Source organism: Onychostoma macrolepis, chromosome 14 (assembly GCF_012432095.1).
Source record: "Onychostoma macrolepis isolate SWU-2019 chromosome 14, ASM1243209v1, whole genome shotgun sequence".
Lineage (NCBI taxonomy): Eukaryota > Metazoa > Chordata > Actinopteri > Cypriniformes > Cyprinidae > Onychostoma > Onychostoma macrolepis.
This window is the reverse complement of record NC_081168.1, coordinates 19494810-19514257: the sequence shown is the minus strand read 5'-3', so window position 1 is coordinate 19514257 and position 19448 is coordinate 19494810. Positions and strand designations below refer to the sequence as shown.

The 19448-nt window shown below is 35.2% G+C and overlaps 2 protein-coding genes across 13 annotated transcripts in view; one reads left to right on the top strand and one right to left on the bottom strand.

Annotated features, from left to right (window-relative positions):
* The window catches only part of slc44a1b (solute carrier family 44 member 1b), a 28657-nt gene extending 11352 nt beyond the window's left edge, over nt 1–17305 (top strand). For 4 of the 7 annotated variants that reach the window (XM_058798809.1, XM_058798811.1, XM_058798808.1 and 1 more), the window contains 12 exons: nt 2597–2733; nt 3894–3987; nt 4086–4255; nt 4642–4731; nt 5704–5870; nt 5969–6155; nt 7112–7280; nt 8128–8284; nt 9231–9314; nt 9398–9535; nt 11054–11290; nt 12972–17305. In XM_058798809.1, coding sequence (XP_058654792.1) covers nt 2597–2733; nt 3894–3987; nt 4086–4255; nt 4642–4731; nt 5704–5870; nt 5969–6155; nt 7112–7280; nt 8128–8284; nt 9231–9314; nt 9398–9535; nt 11054–11290; nt 12972–13307 — 1966 coding nt within the window. In that variant the 3' untranslated portion in view covers nt 13308–17305. The remainder of the gene's footprint in view (nt 1–2596; nt 2734–3893; nt 3988–4085; nt 4256–4641; nt 4732–5703; nt 5871–5968; nt 6156–7111; nt 7281–8127; nt 8285–9230; nt 9315–9397; nt 9536–11053; nt 11291–12971) is intronic. The other 3 variants (XM_058798814.1, XM_058798815.1, XM_058798813.1) reach the window with 3 other exon arrangements.
* The window catches only part of tbc1d2 (TBC1 domain family, member 2), a 39124-nt gene continuing 25715 nt past the window's right edge, over nt 6040–19448 (bottom strand). For 5 of the 6 annotated variants that reach the window (XM_058798803.1, XM_058798799.1, XM_058798801.1 and 2 more), the window contains one exon: nt 6040–6170. In XM_058798803.1, the coding sequence (XP_058654786.1) occupies nt 6126–6170 (45 nt within the window). In that variant the 3' untranslated portion in view covers nt 6040–6125. Of the gene's footprint in view, nt 6171–13425; nt 13559–19448 lie in introns of those variants that run through there. The other variant, XM_058798800.1, reaches the window with a different exon arrangement.

The window sequence follows — 19448 nt, the reverse complement described above, 5'->3', positions numbered from 1 at the left end:
GCAGTGAGTGATTTCCTTGTTGTTGCAGTCTGATAAATAGTCTGATTCATATTAAGAAAGTGCTCTCACTTTAAAGCCCAAAACACACTTCACGATTTTAGCAATCCTAAAAAATCACTGCATGTCACACTGTGCGACATGGATCTAATAAACTTGGCTACGCCATGTGTGTAGACTGTGCGATGATGACACCTACGACTCATACGCTACCACGCACGTTACTATAGAAGAATAAAACGTCATCAGCATGTGCTAGTGGTAAACAAAAAACATGATAAATCACACTTTAGCAGTTGTATTTTTTTTTTAATGTATGCTGGAAAAAAGTGGAAGCGGCGAAAGAGGAAGGGATAAGAGCTTGAGGTAAGCAGTTTTATGTTATAGAGCCATGTCGCGTTGATTTCATGTTGCATTTTTATTGGTTGGTCAGTGAACGTGGATTGTACCAGCAAACACACTGTGCGATGATCATGCTGTATCGTAGGCTATCTTTGGTCGCAAAACTGTGACAACGGACGTCTTTGAACCTCTCTCACTGTAGGCCACAGGACAGTGAGCAGTACTTTGCATAAATGACTGCTCCCATTCCAGCATACGGCACTCGCATTGAACAAGAGTGAAGCCAGAATGCGTATCCATCAACAGAAACATACATTAGCCGAACCCTGTTTGTTTTACGTGTTATTATTTATAACAAACATATTACAGATGCGTTGTCAGATATAAGTTGAACCGCGGTTCTAGTGCATGCCGAACCATGTGTGGAGAACGGTACGGTCCGATTATTTTTTATTTATTTATTTTACCGAGAACCGTTATACCCCTAAAATATATATGTATGTGTGTGTGTGTGTGTATATGTATATGTGTATATATATATAACACCAACAACCACCCCTTCCTCTTCTCATCAAAGACATGTGATGCAGTACTAAACAGTCTCTCGCTGTCGGTGCTTGTAATGATTTTTGTGTTTTTCTCAGGCAGTTTTGAATGCTTCCACACTGCCGATAGGCCTCTCACGATAACAACTTTTTGGTGGGCGATATATTGCTCCAGAAATAATTGTGATAAGTGAGATTATTGTCATTGTAAGACCACTGAATGTATAATCATAATATAACAGCATAATAATCCAAGAAGGCCTAGACACTTTCAAATTACAACAAACCTTTTATTCTTAAGAATATTTAGATCATGGAAATTAACGATCAAAATATCAGATACCTTAAAAAACTTGAATTAATAGTAAATAAACATTTTCTAACAAAAAGTGCAAAGTAACATGTAGAAAAAAAAATGCACAATGTAACTTGGAGATTTTTCCATCTACAGATTTTTCCCTGACCTTCTTTTCTCTGTAAATCAAGGGTGCATACTATTGCTGAAAAGCACAAACACTACTTGGCTGTCAGATCTCTGTCAGATCCCTAAACACGGCCATATCTGCAGATGGAACTTTTTCTGGAGAAGTATTTTTTTAAATTTGAACTAGCACCTCATGACTACACCACCTTATGTACGAGAAGCTGCAAAAGACACAGGTGCAAGTGGAATGCAAAAAACATGGTCACATTCATTTTTATGTAAATATAATAGGCAATATATTGCATCACCAAAAATTATAAGAAATGTTTCTTGAGCATCAAATCAGCATATTAGATGTTTTCTGATAGATCATGTGACACTGAAGACTGCAGTAATGATGCTGAAAAATCAGCTTTTCAAACATAAATTTTAAAATATATTAAAATACAAAACGGTTAAAAAAGTTGTAAAAATATTTCACAACATTTCTGTTTTTACTGTATTTTAATAAAATAATTGCAGTTTTGGTAAGCATAAGAGACTTCTTTTAAAAGCATTAAAAAACCTTACCGACCCCAATGTTTTGAACAACAATGTATGTCTATGCAGTAGATTTAAACCTTTGTTCTTAAACAAGAAAATCCTGGTTTTCATGATATGTCCCTTTTAATTTCCAGTTTTATTTTCACCTCAAACACTAATTTTGTCTCAAATGTTTTTTAAAGAAATTAAGCTGTTCTGGATGCCTGAATTTGTAGTTTGCAATATCTGGATGCTATTTCTTCCAATGGTTTCACATTAGACTAGCCTCAGGTCAGATCTGGTCTACATTCTTACAGTAAACCTCTTCTTTGGCCAGGCTGTTTTAACAGGCTGTGCTAATGCTGAAGTGCTCTTTCCTCAAGCGCGTGCATCCCCTGCTACTGACAGTCTGTTTTTGTGCTGAACACACAAGACAATGGGTCCCTCGTCCCCGTGTGGGCGCCGTGCCCACTTTACACCGCATGAAACGCTGAAGTAAAGCCACGGCCGCAGAGGAGGCTTGGCTCATAAACAAGCTCTCAGTACCCTCTGCCAAAAAAACAGGGCTGAACGGTCCTGTGACAAAAAATATCTGCTGTTCAGAGTCGATCTTTATCGCACAATGCCATGTTTTAAGTCCCATGGTGGTATCAGATCAGACTCCATGAAATAAACAACCTGCTTTGGTATTTTGTTTGTCATCAGATTTGAATTGGATGCTCTTCCTGTCTTGAAATATGAGACTTTATTGTTGTTTTATTCACAGATTCGTCTTTTTCCTGGATCCGTGCAACATAGACATCATTCAGAGGAAGATAAAGTCCATGGCGCTGTGTGTGTCACAATGTCCCACAGAGGAACTGGCGACTTACTATGACCTCAAGAGATTTGCCATGATGAATGGTGAGTTGGTCAACCAGCTAGCTATTGTGGGCATGTAACTTCATTGTTTCTTCCATGGGTAGATGTCCAGTCAAGGTCCTGCCATTATATCTGTGACAAAGGCGTTCATCATACAGTATATATGGTCGTGACCCCCAGTGTGTGTCTTTTCAGTGTTTCTTTACCAACAAGAGCACCACACACACATAAATACACACATATGTGCCTGTCAGGCGCAGCCGGTAAGACATGGTTAGGGTTGAACTGACTAAACAAAGATTCCACTGACCTGTCTTGCTGTAGGGTCTCTGTTGTCTATAGGGTTTGACACGTCCCATCTGACACCAATGGAGAGTATAAATGACATCATTGTTTGGCTGGAGTTTCACTGTGTTTTCTGTACATAAGGAAAGTTCATCATGGAGTTCACATTCATATTAAATGCTTAGTGAGGTGATTAAAACGGTCTCATTTCACATCCCTGCTGAAAAAGTTTCAACTAAAATCAGTGTCTGATTGTAGCTGTTTTTTAAAATGGTTTTTAGCTCGTCATTTTTGGTTTGGGCAGTATGACCAAAAATGTATATCATGGTATGATAAATTTTAAATAATAATAGTAATAACGATGTATGTTCCTAGAGATAGACCAATATATTGGCCTGGACAATTAATGATAGGGTGATGTTTGCCCATGTAAAGAAGATTAGGATCACATGAATGAAAGTCCCACTTTTTTCCCCAAATTCTACAACATTGACAACAGTGTCAATGAAATGTAAACAATTTCTGTTGTCGTCATATTTTTTTGAATTAGCTTTTTTTTAGTGTTTTTAAGCATTTTACATTTATTCCAAAATAATAACTCAAGGCAGTAACAATTTAAACAATACATTTTATTTGTGAACTTATGTTCAGCTATTATTTGTAATAGTGAACTTTTAACTATTTATAAATTTTTTGGATCATCAGTCATCAAAGCTTGGTAAATATTGGTCACAGACACGGAAATGTAGTTTAAAATCACAGCCGAACTTAACCAGTCATATCCAATCATATCACGATGAAGCATTGCCTCCTCTAACGTGACTTTTCCCCCATTCATTCTCAATTACCCCCCAGCAAACTCACCGCACACTTTAGAGGGTCTGTTAAAACTCAATGGGCTTTTTCTTCTCTTTTAGGGTCTGAGCTTTGTTCATATGAGTTACCTGGTCATAAGTACCCAAGCCTTCCAGAGCGCTTCGAAAAGTGTCCCAAACTTCCAGTACCAGAGAGGTATGAAACAAACTGTTGACAAACAAACTCTCCCTGTAAAGCACAGCTCCTTTCTCTCTTGATCTGTCCTCTACCTCTGGCCTTTTCTATCTCTGCAGCAAAGCTCTTCCAGTGTTTAACCGCTGCACGCCGGTGGATATTTCCTGCTATGCTAAGTTTGCTGAAGCGGTGGTCACGTTTGTCAGTGATAACAGCATGTTAAACAGGCTGATTGCCGGGGTGGCGGCCAGCAAAGAGATCATTGTTGGGCTGTGTCTGCTGGCGTTAGGTAACAGTCTACTTTCTCTGGCTGTTTCTGCTGCTGAGGCATATTTGATTCAATTTTCTGATTATGTGTTTATCTGTAAAATGAGTCGAAATGGATAATTACGGTTCATAATATCCATATCAAATCAAGGCTAATTAAGTTCTACACTATTAAGCATTAACAAACAACTATCTAAATCTAAGGTGCACCATTGTAATTATTGCAGTATTCTGAGCCACTATCAGACGAAGGCTGAAGTATTTTGTCTTCTCTTTACGATGACACTAAACAGCATTTACAACTCTTAAGTTTCATATAGCAATGCATTTAGATTACGCTTAGCTACTAATTGTAGTTTAGTCTGGAGTCTTCCTCTAACTGCTGATCCTGTTTTGTGCATGCTGCAGTTTTGTCCATGATCCTCATGGTGATCATTCGTTACATCTCTGCTGTCCTGGTTTGGATCCTCACTGCACTGGTGGTTCTGGGTTCCCTGGGCAAGTCTGCTTTCTCTGCTCTTTTCTCACCTCCTAAACTGAGAATGGCATCCTTTCTTTCTTCATTTGCACGTCCTATTCTTGGGTGCAGAATAGCACATTCTGATTAGAACAGTTTGGCCACTTGTCAATATTTTATTTTATTTTAATTTTAATTTTTAATCTATATAATTATTATCATTACAATTAATATTTTATATATATTTTTTCTCTCTCTCTCTCTCTCTCTCTCTATATATATATATATATATATATATATATATATAATTTTTTTCTATTCTGTTTTTATTCTAAGTAATTTCGTTTTGTTCCTTTTTTTAATTTAATTTTGTTTTATTTTAATATTTTTAAATAATGTTTTTAAAATGTATTTTGCTTTTTCTATTTTTCTTTTTATTTCGTTTTATTTTTATTCTAAGTAATTGTATTTTGTTATTTAAGAGTGTTTTATTTTATCATTATTTTTTTAAATATTACTTTAGAAAATCGATCAAAATAAATGAAGCAAAATGTATTTATTATTATTATTATTATTATATTACATTCTATTTTATTTTGTTCTATTTAATGTTGTTTTATTTTATAATCTTTTTATTTTTTTTTTTTATTTTATTTTGCTCTATTTTATTTTGTTTGATTTTATATTATGCCTTTTATTTCATTTTATTTATCTCAAACCTACATATTTTTTGATTTGATGTCTGATTTGACTTCAGGAAAGATATTCTGTTTATCGTAAATGGTATTATGGCTTGAAAAACAGACTAAACTGTATAGATTTACAATATCACTGTTCATATAATAATATTGACTATCAGCCAGAATTATTATGCATCTGTTCCAAAGGGATGCACAGTACTGCAATCCCACACAAAGTTGAATCATCATTAAAAGTGTGGGTTTTATTCTAGGCTTACACCTGTTTTTACAGTGTTGAATGTGAATATGATGTCTGTTCTTGGCTTTTCTCAGGAGGTACCAGCGTTCTGTGGTGGTTGTACATAGACTATAGAATGACAATGAATGAGACCATGACTAAAGATCTGAGGGAAACAGAAGAACCCAACGGTGGCATGAAGACCACCAAAGACCACGCTCAAGGACTGCTCATCTACGCTGTTTCAGCGACTGTGTTCACTGTAAGCCCTCAGAGAGATGGAAAGTGAAATATGAAAGAAATCCCGGCTGGTGTTTTCGCTGTGTCATGCTGCTAATTTCCATTTTTCTGCTCCTGCAGGGAATTTTGTTGCTTCTGATGTTGTTTATGAGGAAGAGGGTGGCTCTGACCATCGCCCTGTTCCACGTGGCGGGAAAAGTGTTTATCCACCTGCCGCTGTTGGCACTGCAGCCCTTCTGCACGTTCCTCGCTCTTTCTCTGTTTTGGGTCTACTGGATCATGGTCCTCCTCTTCCTCGGCACCACTGGTGAGATGAAGATTCCTGTGGGTTTAAAAAAAAAAAAAAAAGAATTAGAAACTTCTTTCTTCAGTTACATCCCCTTATTTTGTTCCAAACTTTATTTGTTCCACTATTGTTTATCAAAGTCTGCTTTCAATGTATGGAGAAAAACAGCATTAATTTTGTTTAACTTCTTCATTTTGTTTTTATTGAAGAAAGAAAGTCATGACTTGATGGGTAAATGATTTCAGACTTCTCATTATTTTTGGTTGAAATATCTCTTAAACAACTAACTTCACAATTGCACGTTCTATAATGGATGTGCTTTTTGAGTGCAAAATGAACACAATAGTGCATTCGGATGCATGGAACAGTTTGATCATTTGAATAATTTTTGGTTTATATTTTTATTATTTTATTTTGTTCTGTTTTCTTTTATTTCATTTTTTAAAATATTTTATTGATGTATTTTTTCTTTTGTTCTGATTTATGTTTTTCTTTTTGTTTTCTTTTTTTCCCCTCACAATACATTCTTTGCCAGGTTTTAAACGTAAAAAGTTATCAATCCTAACACTGTACATCATAATGTCTGATTTCATGTCAGGAAACACATTCAAGATATTAAGTTTGGTATTTCAGTTTAAAAGCAGTCTGTTATCACTCATCATGTAATTATATTTGGATGTCCCTTAAATAACTTAAGAATGCATACTTTGAAATACAGATGTGCAAAAGGAAATATTAATATAACTTTAGGAATTGCTTTGCTTTGCATTTTTCTCAGACGTAATGTGTATAAGCCTTAAAATAGTATTCTGTTCAAGTCATTTAGTACAGATAATGTAGGAAATTTACGTACTGCAGCACAAATTAACCGACTTTGCATGGGCATCTCGTTCTCATTTTAAATGTGTGTTACTATTGAAGAAAGCTCTTTAAAAGCAAAAAATCTCAGGCTGCAGCTTGTACACTCGTGTCCACAGGGAACCCGGAGAAGAATGAGGATACTGGCCTGGTTGAGTTCAGGCTCACAGGAGCACTGAAGTACATGACCTGGTACCATGCAGTGGGACTGATCTGGATCAGTGAGTTCATCCTGGCTTGTCAGCAGATGACCGTAGCCGGTGCTGTGGTAACCTACTATTTCACAAGGTCTGTATTTTTAGTGAAAATGCTCTCAAATACCACTTTTCTTGGTGATGTGGGTAATATATTTTGATGATATTTGAAAATATTTCCTTTGATTACATTTTAAAATGCAGAGACGGCTATAATTAAGTCCCTTGTTGGTTGATTTTCATGAAGTTGTGACACTTTCAACATTTCTCTCTGCTTGAGTTTGCTTAAAGAAATAATTCACCCAAAATGAAAATTTGCTAAAAATATACTCACCCTCAGGCCATCCAAGATGTAGATGAGTTTGTTTTTTCATCAGAACAGATTTGCAAAAATGTAGCATTACATCACTTGTTCACCAATGGATCCTCTGCAGTGAATGGGTGCCGTCAGAATGAGAGTCAAACAGCTGATAAAAACATCACAATAATCCACACAACTCCAGTTTATCAATTATTGTCTTTATGTTTGTGATGAATCCATCATTTGGACATATTAACTTTAAACCGTTGCTTCAGGCTAAAATATGACGACTGGAGTCGTCTGGATTACTTATGTATTATTGTGATGTTTTTATCAGCTGTTTGGACTCTCATTCTGACGGCACCCATTCACTGTAGAGCATCCATTGGTGAACAAGTGATGTGATGCTAAATTTATCCAAATTTGCTCCGATGAAGACACAAACTCATCTACATCTTGGATGGCCTGAGGGTGACTACACTTTTAGCAAATTTTTATTTTTGGCTGAACTATAAGCCTATAATTGTACTTGTCTTCAACTAATCCTGTATTCATGAAGTTGTTCTTGAAATAGCTCACAGTTGCAACCTTGAAAGAAGACTGCATTTTTTTTGCAGTAATTAATTTCATATCCATGCAGGGACAAAACCAAACTCCCGGTGACGCCCATCCTGTCATCAGTGCTGCGGCTGGTGCGGTATCACCTGGGCACTGTGGCCAAGGGCTCCTTCATCATCACCCTCGTCAAGATCCCACGCCTCATTCTCATGTACATCCACAACCAACTCAAAGGAAAGGTAGGGAGGCAGCTCGCTTGACGTGTCCTTGGGTTGTTGGATCTAAATTGCAAATCTCTCTCGTTGCAAGAATCTTAACTGACGTCATGAATATTCATGCTTATGGCATACAGTTTTCCTTATGACAGGAAAGTTCTTATGTAGTGTTTTTGGGACAATTACATGCACTATTAAGTAATATTATGACTTTTTTATGAGTATTATGCTAGTGTTATATGCTAAATATGGGTTTTGTATTTAAATGTTTTTATGGTTGAGAGTTTTCAATATTTTGAATGATTTTTGTTTTTGTTTTTATGGTTAGTAATTTTTGTGTTTTGTCATTTTTATCAGTTTTTTTAATGTCTTTATAGTTTTTATTTATTAGTTTTAGTTATTTTAATACTTCAGGTTAAAATAAAATTCGTTTTTCTATTTTGTTTTATTTTATTTCAAGAAATAATAAATAAAAAAAAAATATATATTTTTTAAATAAACATATTTTCTTTAGAATGGTGTTTACTGATAAATAATGCACAATAAAATCACTAAAGTAAATAGGCTCAATTTCGACTTGCCGTTTTTAAGAACAATGCAATGGCTAAAAGCTAAGTGGAAAAATATATTGAATTGGCTTTTGCTTTTTGAATCCACAGTCAGGTGATCATTACTTTACTTGTCTGAAAATGTTCTTCTACGTACTTATTTTGGTATTATCTTGGTGTGTTGGGTGGGTATCTTTTGAAGTTAATGCTGAAAGCTATTTATTACTGTCCTCTTGGGTTTCATTTAGGTGACGTATCATTTACTTGATATATGGCTGGGGATCTTGGGAATATAATGAACTCTAATAGATAACAGTGCCAGCTTTATAGAGGCAGATTTGGAGCATTAAGCAAAAGGCTCACAAATGTGCATCAGACATGCAGTGTGGAAAACGTTTGCGCTCGTTCTGATTGTGTTCCAGGAAAACGCTTGTGCACGCTGCATGCTGAAGGCCTGTATCTGCTGTCTGTGGTGTCTGGAGAAGTGCCTCAATTATTTGAATCAGGTGGGTTAGTCAATGGATAACTCGTACTGTGCAAATTGTAGCTCTTTTTGTGTGATGTATTAATTCTTGCGATCTGTTTCTAGAATGCATATGCGGCGACGGCCATAAACAGCACCAGTTTCTGCACCTCGGCCCGCGATGCCTTCATGATCCTGGTGGAAAACGCTCTTAGGGTGGCAACCATCAACACCGTTGGAGATTTTGTTCTCTTTCTGGGCAAGGTGAAGGACAGATAAGTTTTGATAGTGGTCGTCAAGTGTTTAAAAAAAGATAAAGGCAGCCAGCTAAACTGTTATTTGAATAGTGGAGTTTTGTTTTGTGTGTTGACATACACTACTGTTCAACTGTACTGTTTTGGAGTCAGTAAGATTTTATTTTCAAGGCTGCATTTATTTGATTAAAATACAATAAAAACAGTAATACTGTGAACTATTATTGCAATTTAAAATAACTGTTTTCTATTTTAATTGATTTTAAAATGTAATTTATTCCTGTGATGCAAAGCTGATTTTTCAGCATCATTACGCCAGTCTTCAGTGTCACATGATCCTTCAGAAATCATTCTAATATGCTGATTAGCTGCTCAAGAAACATTTCTTATTATTATCAATGTTGAAACACTAATTTTATTGTGGAAACCATGATATGTTTTTTCAAGCTTCTTGATTGATGAATATGAAGTTAAAAATAACAGCATTTATTAATTTATTCCCCTTTATTTTCTCTTATCCAAACATTTCGTATAGTAGTGTATCATAGTTTCCACAGAAGTATGAAGCAGCAAAAGCTCTTCAATATTAATAATGAGAAAAGTTTCTTGAGAACCAAATCAGCATATTAGAATGATTTATGAAGGATCATGTGACACTGAAGACCGGAGTATTGATTTTACAGTATTACTGTTTCTAATGTATTTTTAAACAAATAAATGCAGCCTTGGTGAGCATTAGAGACTGCTTAAAACTCCATAAAATACTTAAATGTCTTTAAAATATAATTTTTGGTCAATGTAATGTCATTATTTCTGAATAAAAGTATTAATTTATTTAAAAAAAAAAAATCTTACTTGCCCCAAAACATTTTAATGGTATATTTTAATGTGTCTTTTTTTAAAATTATTTTTCTACATTTTTATTTTTAATTATTAATTGCCAATAGACTTCAGAGTGCAGTTTCCAGCAAAACCATTATTTATTGCAAGTTTGTAATTATTCTTGAACTCCTTTTTTAATTCAGTTGACTCATATGAAAAGATTTTTTTATAAAGTGAGGCCAGATTTAGTTTTAGATTTTCTGTTGAAGATAGTTTAAAAACCTTTTGTGAAAATGTTTTTTTTTTTTTTTTCATATTTTGCTACATTTTAGCTTGTTTCAACCACAATTACTAAATTTTTAATTTGTCAGTTGTTGTGTCCTTTAAGCTAACAGACATGCACTAAAAGCCTAAAAAATAAACAACGTTTAGACCAGCATAAATATTCATGGTAGTTCAAACTGGTTTATGCTGGTTGTGCAGGTGTGCCTCGACTAGTATACCTATCTTAACACAATTTAAACAGTTAAGCTACTTCACCATTTTATTTATGAAGCTGGATTACCAAGGAAGCCTTGATGGATGAACTAGTTAAGAAGCCTAAAAGATGCATCAGCATCCCATGCTGTGCTCGACTTTTCTGCATGTTTATTCTACATGTTTTTATACCCAATAATTGAGCATTTGCATATTTATCCCCGTGCAGATCCTGATCGTGACGTGCACGGCGTTCACTGGGGTGTTAGCGCTGAACTATCAGAGAGATTACACCGAGTGGGTCCTGCCGCTCATCATCGTGTGTCTGTTTGCGTTCCTGGTGGCACACTGCTTCCTGTCCATCTTCGAGATCGTGGTGGACGTGCTCTTCCTCTGCTTTGCCATCGACACCAAATACAACAACGGCACACCTGGGAGGGAGTTCTACATGGACAAGGCCCTGATGGTGAGTCACCGCTGAAGAGAAGGTTGCAGACTATCTGTGCAATTCTCTCCTTCTGTCTGTTGTTGGATCAGAACACCATAAATAGTCTCAGTGTTGAGAGCGCACTTGCCATCTGAGTCACGTTTCTGTTTTGTGTTGTAGCTTGGTTCGTCTTTTGAATGCAGGCTCTCTGCTGGCCTGGATACGTTAATATTTTAAGATTCAGATGGTGTCCCAGATATTCTCTTTGGACAACTTTCAACTTTTGTTTTGAAAAGCTCGTTGATTTTTCAAGGGGAAAAAACTCACACAAGGCTGGTTTCTTATGCGCTCTTATAAAGCTGCTTTCTACTTTTCACATAGTCAGCCAAATCGTGTAGCCAACAGCTTTGAGATATCAAAGGAGAAGGCTTGAGCCTTGAGGTGCTGCACAGAATCACGGCCCCTCAGAAATGCAAAGTCGCTAGCAGTAAAGGTTGTAGCACAGCAACAGACTTTGGAACGTGTCAACTGCTTTCTTTCTCAGAGCTGCTTTGGGTAAAAATATCTGTTCAGTCGACACTTACTGGCACCATTTCAGCACGTTTTCGTTTTTCCAACTGCACGCTGAGGAACTGTACCCTAGTCTGCTTGAAAATGGTCTTCTGGTGGAAGGAATGTGGAATAGAATTTGCAGTTGTTATGAAAGTGATCATCTAGAAGTGATCTGCTATTGGTGACACATTTATTTTGCAAAATCATCATTCCTTAAGGTTAACAGAAAAAAATGATTCGTAATAAATCAAGATTATAATAATAAAACAAAGATATTGGTGTGTTTTACAAGATAATACTATTTCTACTTCGAAAATGTATTACACATTTAATTCAGTGTGTTACTTGCCATTTCTTTGTAATTAATTTGTAATTTTTCTACACCAATATTTTGTTTCCAGTGTAAATGCTTTTAAAGAATTACTTAAAAAATAATTAAAAAAAACTGCTAAAAACAACATTTCTGAGATTTTCCAAATAAGATATATTACTGTAAGCATTTCGTGCAAGGCATCTTGCATCAAACAGACATTTTTTTTTTTTTTAAAGTTTTAAATCCATTTAGACACATTTTAAGACCATTGCATTTGCTTTTGCATTTCAATAATATTTAAATAGTTGTTATATTCCCCCAAATTGTTATAAGATAATGCATCCAGATGTTTTACATTTTGGATGTTTTTAATTAAAGAATAATTACAATTATTTTCAGTGGATATTTATGCATCTAATTTACACATACATATATGTGAATGTATACACGTCGGTAGTATGTTTTGTTTGCCTTTAATTTATAGTGATTAAAAATCACAGTAAAAATTAAAAAAATGTGTGTGTATATGTAAATATAAAATATTAATCTGCAATATTTTTTTCTGCCAGAATGTCTGTAATTGCAGATTTTATTTTCACGTTACAGTAATGACAATTTGGGAATAAAACATGCTTTATTATCATTTAAAGGTCTTAATGATTCTTACATAAGATAATAATCTTTTATTACTTTTTTTTTTATTTTGGGGTGAAATATGATTTGCACGTTCACCCAAACATACTGTGGCAGAAGATAGTGGGTTTCAGACTGAGAAATCAAACCTAGTGTGACAACAGCCTCTAGGAAGCAGGTGTACGGGTCTATAGTTTGATTTATTACTTTCCTCTCCTGCAGGAGTTTGTGGAGAACAGCAGGAAGTCAATGGCGATGGAGGAGCGGGGGCGCAGCAAGCGCGCCCGTCCCAAGGAAGAGGTAGAGTTGACGGAGGTTAAGGCCATGGTGAGTGGTGACGTGGGCGTGGCAGGGGCGGAGTGGCAGGCCTTGCAGGAGTTCCACCTGTATTACCTGCTGCTGTGTGTGCTGATGGACTGGGCCCTGTCGGAGCACACACTGGTTCTCTGCCTCACGCAAGACATGATCATCTTCCTGTCTGTCTGCCTGCCCACCTCCACCCTCTTCTTCCTGGTCACATTGCTCCAGAACACACCGGTGGCTGCTGCTGCATGCTGACTAATGCTTCCACACCTCCTTCATCCATCTATCCTTTCTATGCATCGCACTAACAGAGCATGAACTTCTATTTTTCTATCTGTGGATTATTATTTTTTCATCTTTTTTTTTTTTTTTCATTCCATTCTTGCCTCTTCTTTTTATAATTGACTGTCTTGAACTCATATGGCAGCTATAAACTGTTCTTATATATCCATTGCCTTAAAATCACCATGTTGCTATTTGAAGGAAAGATAATTGAAACTTCCAAGCTGGAAAAACAAGATGAGTGGAGAAAAGGAAAGACATTATCTCTCACGCTGATGGTCATATTTTCCACAACTCTCAATTAGCAAATTATTGATGACCACAAAACTCCTTACTTTCTGGATAAACAATGGCAAATTGTGCAGTTTCACTATCAAAATGATAAGTGGGTCAGGAACAACACAGTTTGTTTGGTAGCATAATATTAGGACAGACTGTACAGTATATGGGTTGTTGACATGAAATGTTAATCATTTCTGTGTGACATTCCTCAAATTGACTAGTCGGGTGTATTGTAGGATGACTAGTCAGTTTTAAAGAAAACCATCTGACCCTGATCACTCACTAATTGACCATTCATGCCCCCCCCCCATGCCATTCCAAACCCATAAGACCTTCATTCATCTTCAGAACACAAATTAAGATATTTTTGATTAAATCCAAGAGCTTTCTGACCCTGCACAGACAGCAACACAACTGACACGTTCAAGGCCCAGAAAAGTAGTAAGGACATCATTAAAATAGTCAATGTGACATCAACCGTAATGTTATGAAGCTGCAAGAATACTTCTTGTGTGCAAATTGGGCTCCAGTGTTCCTTTGGATCCCATTGACTTTCATTGGATTGTTTTTGGGTGAACTGTATTTTTACGTGAACTAAATATACACTTTTCCTTGCACAATGCATGTCAATTTTAAAACATACTCATGTTGTTAAAGCAACTGTATGTATGTTTTTTTTTTTTTTTAAATCTTGAAATCATTTAGATGGTACACTGACTTGAAATAACATGGAAGGCGTCTGTTTCTTTCCCATGCTCTCCCACAAATGTCTGTTATAGGAGTATGAAAGTTTGGTGAGTGGGGAAATGAAATTCTGTGGAAACGGTGGATTGTTTTATGGCAGCAACAAATGGACGTGTTTGGTTATCCACTATAATTACAACTATAATTCCACTCAGCTGTAGGGGACTCTAAAGTCACAAAAATACACAAAACTACATGCAGTTGCTTTAGAAGTTCATGGTCATTTTAAAAGTGCACATTTGTCAACTACCCATATACTCTCCATGTTCCTGAAATTCTGTTACTATGAATAGTGTTGGATGTGTTTTAGGGCTGAGAATCTGGTTTCAAGACAGCCTTTAACATCCATCATAACCTCTCCATATGCATGGATATGCATGTTTCTCACACCTGCTTTATTGCTATGCAGTTTTATGGTTTTTAACCCATTTTTTTTTTTTTTTTTGGCATTCTGCTGCTTGAAATTGATGAAGTGGACTAACTCCTCCAGATCAGTTGATTGGTTGTTGGTTTGTTTGTTTTGGAGTAAATAAGACTAATAACGTGTTTCTTTCCTGTAGGCTCCCGGGACAAGCTCTGCTTGACCAAAATCAGCCCATGGGACTTTTTAAAGACATTCCAAAATGTTTATTTTTACCAATGTGTAACATGTTTACTATGGTTTCACTCCAGGGAATACAATATTTTAATAAGAAACTGTAAAAAATGAAATAACAATGTAATGAAGCACTTTATATTGGAGCGCTGCATATTTTAAAAAGCCTGATGCATTTTTCGTAGTGATGTCCTTTTTATAAGACTAAAAAAAAAAACCCAGTTGCCATCTAGTGAAACACAGTATTAATAATGTCTAGAATCACTGTTTTTATTATGTCAATTTTTCATAACAAACCTTTTTTTAATTGGTTTTCTTTGCGTTTTTGAGAAACCCACATACTGCAGTGCAGCACTTGTTCTTTTTGTTTCATTCAATTCAAATAATGAAGCATCTATGCTTTTTATTTCTTAATTTTCAGAAAAGAAAAAAAATGCTCGGTTGTGTTATTTTACTAAAATAACGTTACCATGCCTGAAAATGAGGGCCTTGTCCTTGCATTTCACTTGTGTGTAAAAAAGTTGGTTGGTTGGTTTCCCTCCAATGGTAGTAATTTTAGTTTACTGTAAAATTTTAGTTACTGTAAAAGTCCAATTTTCCTGCTGTGACTGTTAGTGCTGATAGAAACTGGGTCTGGTTACCTTAAACTGGGAGGAAGACATTAATAGTTTTCGATTACAATCCACAGTTGCTGTAACTATGAGTATGAGTGACATTACAACAAAAAGCACATACAAACCACAAATGAAACAAACAATGACAGTTCAGTTACACTACAAGACGATTGGAATGGTTATAATTATTATTTATTTTTTGGAAGAAGTCTCTTTTGCTCACCAAGGCTGCATTTATTTGATAAATAAAATATAGTAAAAACAGTAATATTGTAATTTATTACAATTAAAAAGAACTGTTCTCTATTTGAAAAATATAATTTATTCTTATGATGAATTTTCAGCATCACTATTCCAGTCTTCAGTGTCACATGATCTGTTATAAATCATTCTAATATGCTGATTTGATGTTCAGGAAACATTTATTATTATTATCAATGTTGAAAACACTTGTGCTGCTTAATTTTGTTGAGGAAACCATGGTTACATTTTACCAAGTTTCTTGATTGATAAATAGAATGTTCAAAAGAACAGCATTTATTCAATTTTTTTTTTAATCTAATAATTTTTTTCTAATTCAAACCTTTTGTATAGTAGTGTATCTCAGTTTCCACAAAAATATGAAGCAGCAAAAACTCTATTCAGCATTAATAATAATGAGCACCAAATCAGCATATTAGAATGATTTCTGAAGGATCATGTGACACTGAAGACGGGAGTAATGATGCTGAAAATTCAGCTGTGCATTACAGGAATAAAACTTTAGTAATATTTTACGGTATTACTGTTTCATGTATTTTTAATCAAATAAAAGCAGCCTTGGTGAGAATAAGAGATTCTTTCCAAAAATGTAAAATTTTAATAATTCCAAACCTTTGATGTGTACCTAGGAATGGTTTATCTTCAGAGCTAATTCAAAACAATTCATCTTTCAAAGAAACACAAGGCTACTCCTGTTCATAAATCAGCAGCGGGGCAATTCTGGTGCTGCGACGTGGCTTGGACGTTGTCTTTGGTTGTTAAAGTAACACGACTTTGCCTCACTCAACAGAAATTAAGTGCAAGAGCATCTATGATGTTGATCCACAGCATAAAGCACTGATCTCTCCTTGGGTGCGATTCTTCATCCAACCTTTAGGGGGTGGGGGAATGGCGGAATGTTGCCTTTTCTTTTTGGGGGCGATATGTGCTAATCTTAGCTTTTATGTAGTTGTCTTTACAGCACAACGTTTGTTCTCTTTCGCTTTGATTCTTTGCAACCAATGGAGAGTTTGGACTATATCTAGCAAGACGTCTAGGGGCACCGACTTTAATATCCGCATCAAACTTAAGTCTTCCTACTCATGCAAAGTATCTTGAAAGGCAACATAGTTTTATTTTCTGCTAGACAGTGCAGTGGAAGAGGAGAGTCACATGAAACTTGTATTTTGCCTTAACCAATCAAGTGAATGTCGCCCCCTGCTGGATTACATAGACTAGTTGAGTGCAGAACAGAAACAGCTCATAAGCCTTAAAAAGATTAACCATTCACAGTAATTTAACTAACCCATGGAATGCCAGAGTGTGTTCAGTCTGGCTGAGGAGAATATATAGAATTTATTCACGCACAGAGGAATCTGCAGTCTATTGATTTTGTTTTCTAACAAATGTCAGATTTAGCAAAATTGATGTGTGCAGTTTTTGTATGGATGTTTTGAACGTCATGTTACATATTGATAAATATTGACTGAGGAATAGTTTTTTTCTTTATCATTTTTATTTCATGTTTTCATGTCTTGCATTGGAGGGAAATGTTGTTAATTGTCTTAAAATGAGGAGATTTTTTTGGGAGGGTTCAGAAATGAACACAGTGTACCTATGAGATATTAAGAGCATGGATTAAGAAAAAAAATCTTAAGAGATTTAACATTTGCCACACAAAACTTATGCTGAAAGCATGTTAAATATTGCACTAAGATGGCATACATTAAACACAGAGATGAATTAATGATAGCTGTAAAACATTTATAGTTCAAATCGTCTTATAGCGCATTCAATATAGAGATGTTTCATAAATGTTTAAAGAAAATCTTCTCTGTCAACAAAATTGTCTTTTAAATGCTTGACGTTGCAGTTTCTGGTTACGCAACCCACAGTTTTATCAGGTAACATAAACTTGATGACTGAACAAGTAGGTTGTGTTTTAAAGATGAATGGTGGAACTTGCCTTTTAGGGTGAATCTCACAAAAACGTCACCCCAAAGTCAAAAGAAAAAAATATTTTGCATAAAGAAAATTAGAACCATTAAGGTTATTTGTAATTGTGACATTATTTTCATGAAAATCTGAAGGGAAATGTGCGTAATTTTCATTACTGTAATTATTTTAAAACAATTTTTTTTTGCCTATTATTATTCTAAAATAATTTGTGTAATTGAACAATATTTATGTAATTTAATTTAACAGCATAATAAATATATATATATATATATATATATATATATATATATATATATATTTATTACAGTACATATACACTACAATGCAGTAATGATGATTGTGCTTATTTTTTTTATAATAGTGTCAACAATGCAAAAAGAAATCTAAAAATGTTTTGTTTATGCAAAAAAACAAAAACAAAAGGTTTTGTGAGATACATCTTTTAATGCTGAACTAAGATCAGCTAAGATCAGTTTTTTGGACTTAAAGTGTTTGAACTTAGGGATTTGGACCGGAAAACTGACCTTACAATGGGCATTTACTGCCTGCGAAGGTGTTTTTTTTTTTTTTTTAATGGACTCCTGTGTCGTATTCATTGGAACAGGATCTTTTTGGCCTCAGACATCGGCTTTGGCTAACAACTCCACTTTATATTGCCAAATGTGCACAAAAGGAAATGTAAGAAGTGCACGAACTCTCTCTTGTGCTACCTGGTGGAAAACCGGTTGGCTTTTGTTTTTGTTCACAGCCTTTTTCTTCTTTCTCTAAATCACTGAAAGCATCTCAGTAACAGCCGTGACTTCTCTAGTCCTGTCAGTGTGTATTAGAAAGAGACAGACGAGCTGTGCTTAGAGGCAAGCTAGTAAACCCATAACCACTGTATACACACACACACACACACACACACCCACACATACACACGACCTGCATGCTCCTGACCTGGGACTTTTCTAACTCTTTAAAACAATGAGCCATTTTTGTAGGAACGTGAACTGTTTGGCATTAGAATACATGTGACTTAACACTGATAGAACAATAGCTTTATTATGCGACAAGCCACTGTTTTTATTTTTTTTCGAGATGAGATTGTGAGTCTATTTCTCTTCATTTTGGGAAACTGTGCTTCTGTTTGTGTCACACGGGGGAATAGGCCGATTCTGTTATCGGATACAGTCATGGATAGGCAATACATCAGTTTACTCCTCTGGTGTGATATTAGCTATTAGCTCTTACCTGCAGTAAAGGTGTTTGTAACATGGAACTAAGTTTTTGTTGATTTGTTTGATTTTTATATTTATGATTTCATATGTATCCTGTTTTTTAAAGTAATAAAATGGGGAAAAAAAGGACAATGTTTCTTCAGATGTGTTCGAACAGACTTCACCTTGGATTTTCTCCAATATGAAGACAAACTGAATTGAAAGTTTTTTTTTTTTATTATTATGTGCATATTTTGGCATAATATCATATTAGTCTGTGAACTGTGCATGATGCTGATAATATAGGCAAGCATGTGATATATATATATATATACAGTAGAATTGCAGAATAAAATATTTAAAAACTAAAACAAAAACATACAATAAAAGCCTCCAATTTAAAAACAAATATTTGCTGAAGAGATTACATGTACACTACCATTCAAAAGCTTGTGGTTGGTAAGTTTTCTAAAAAGTTATT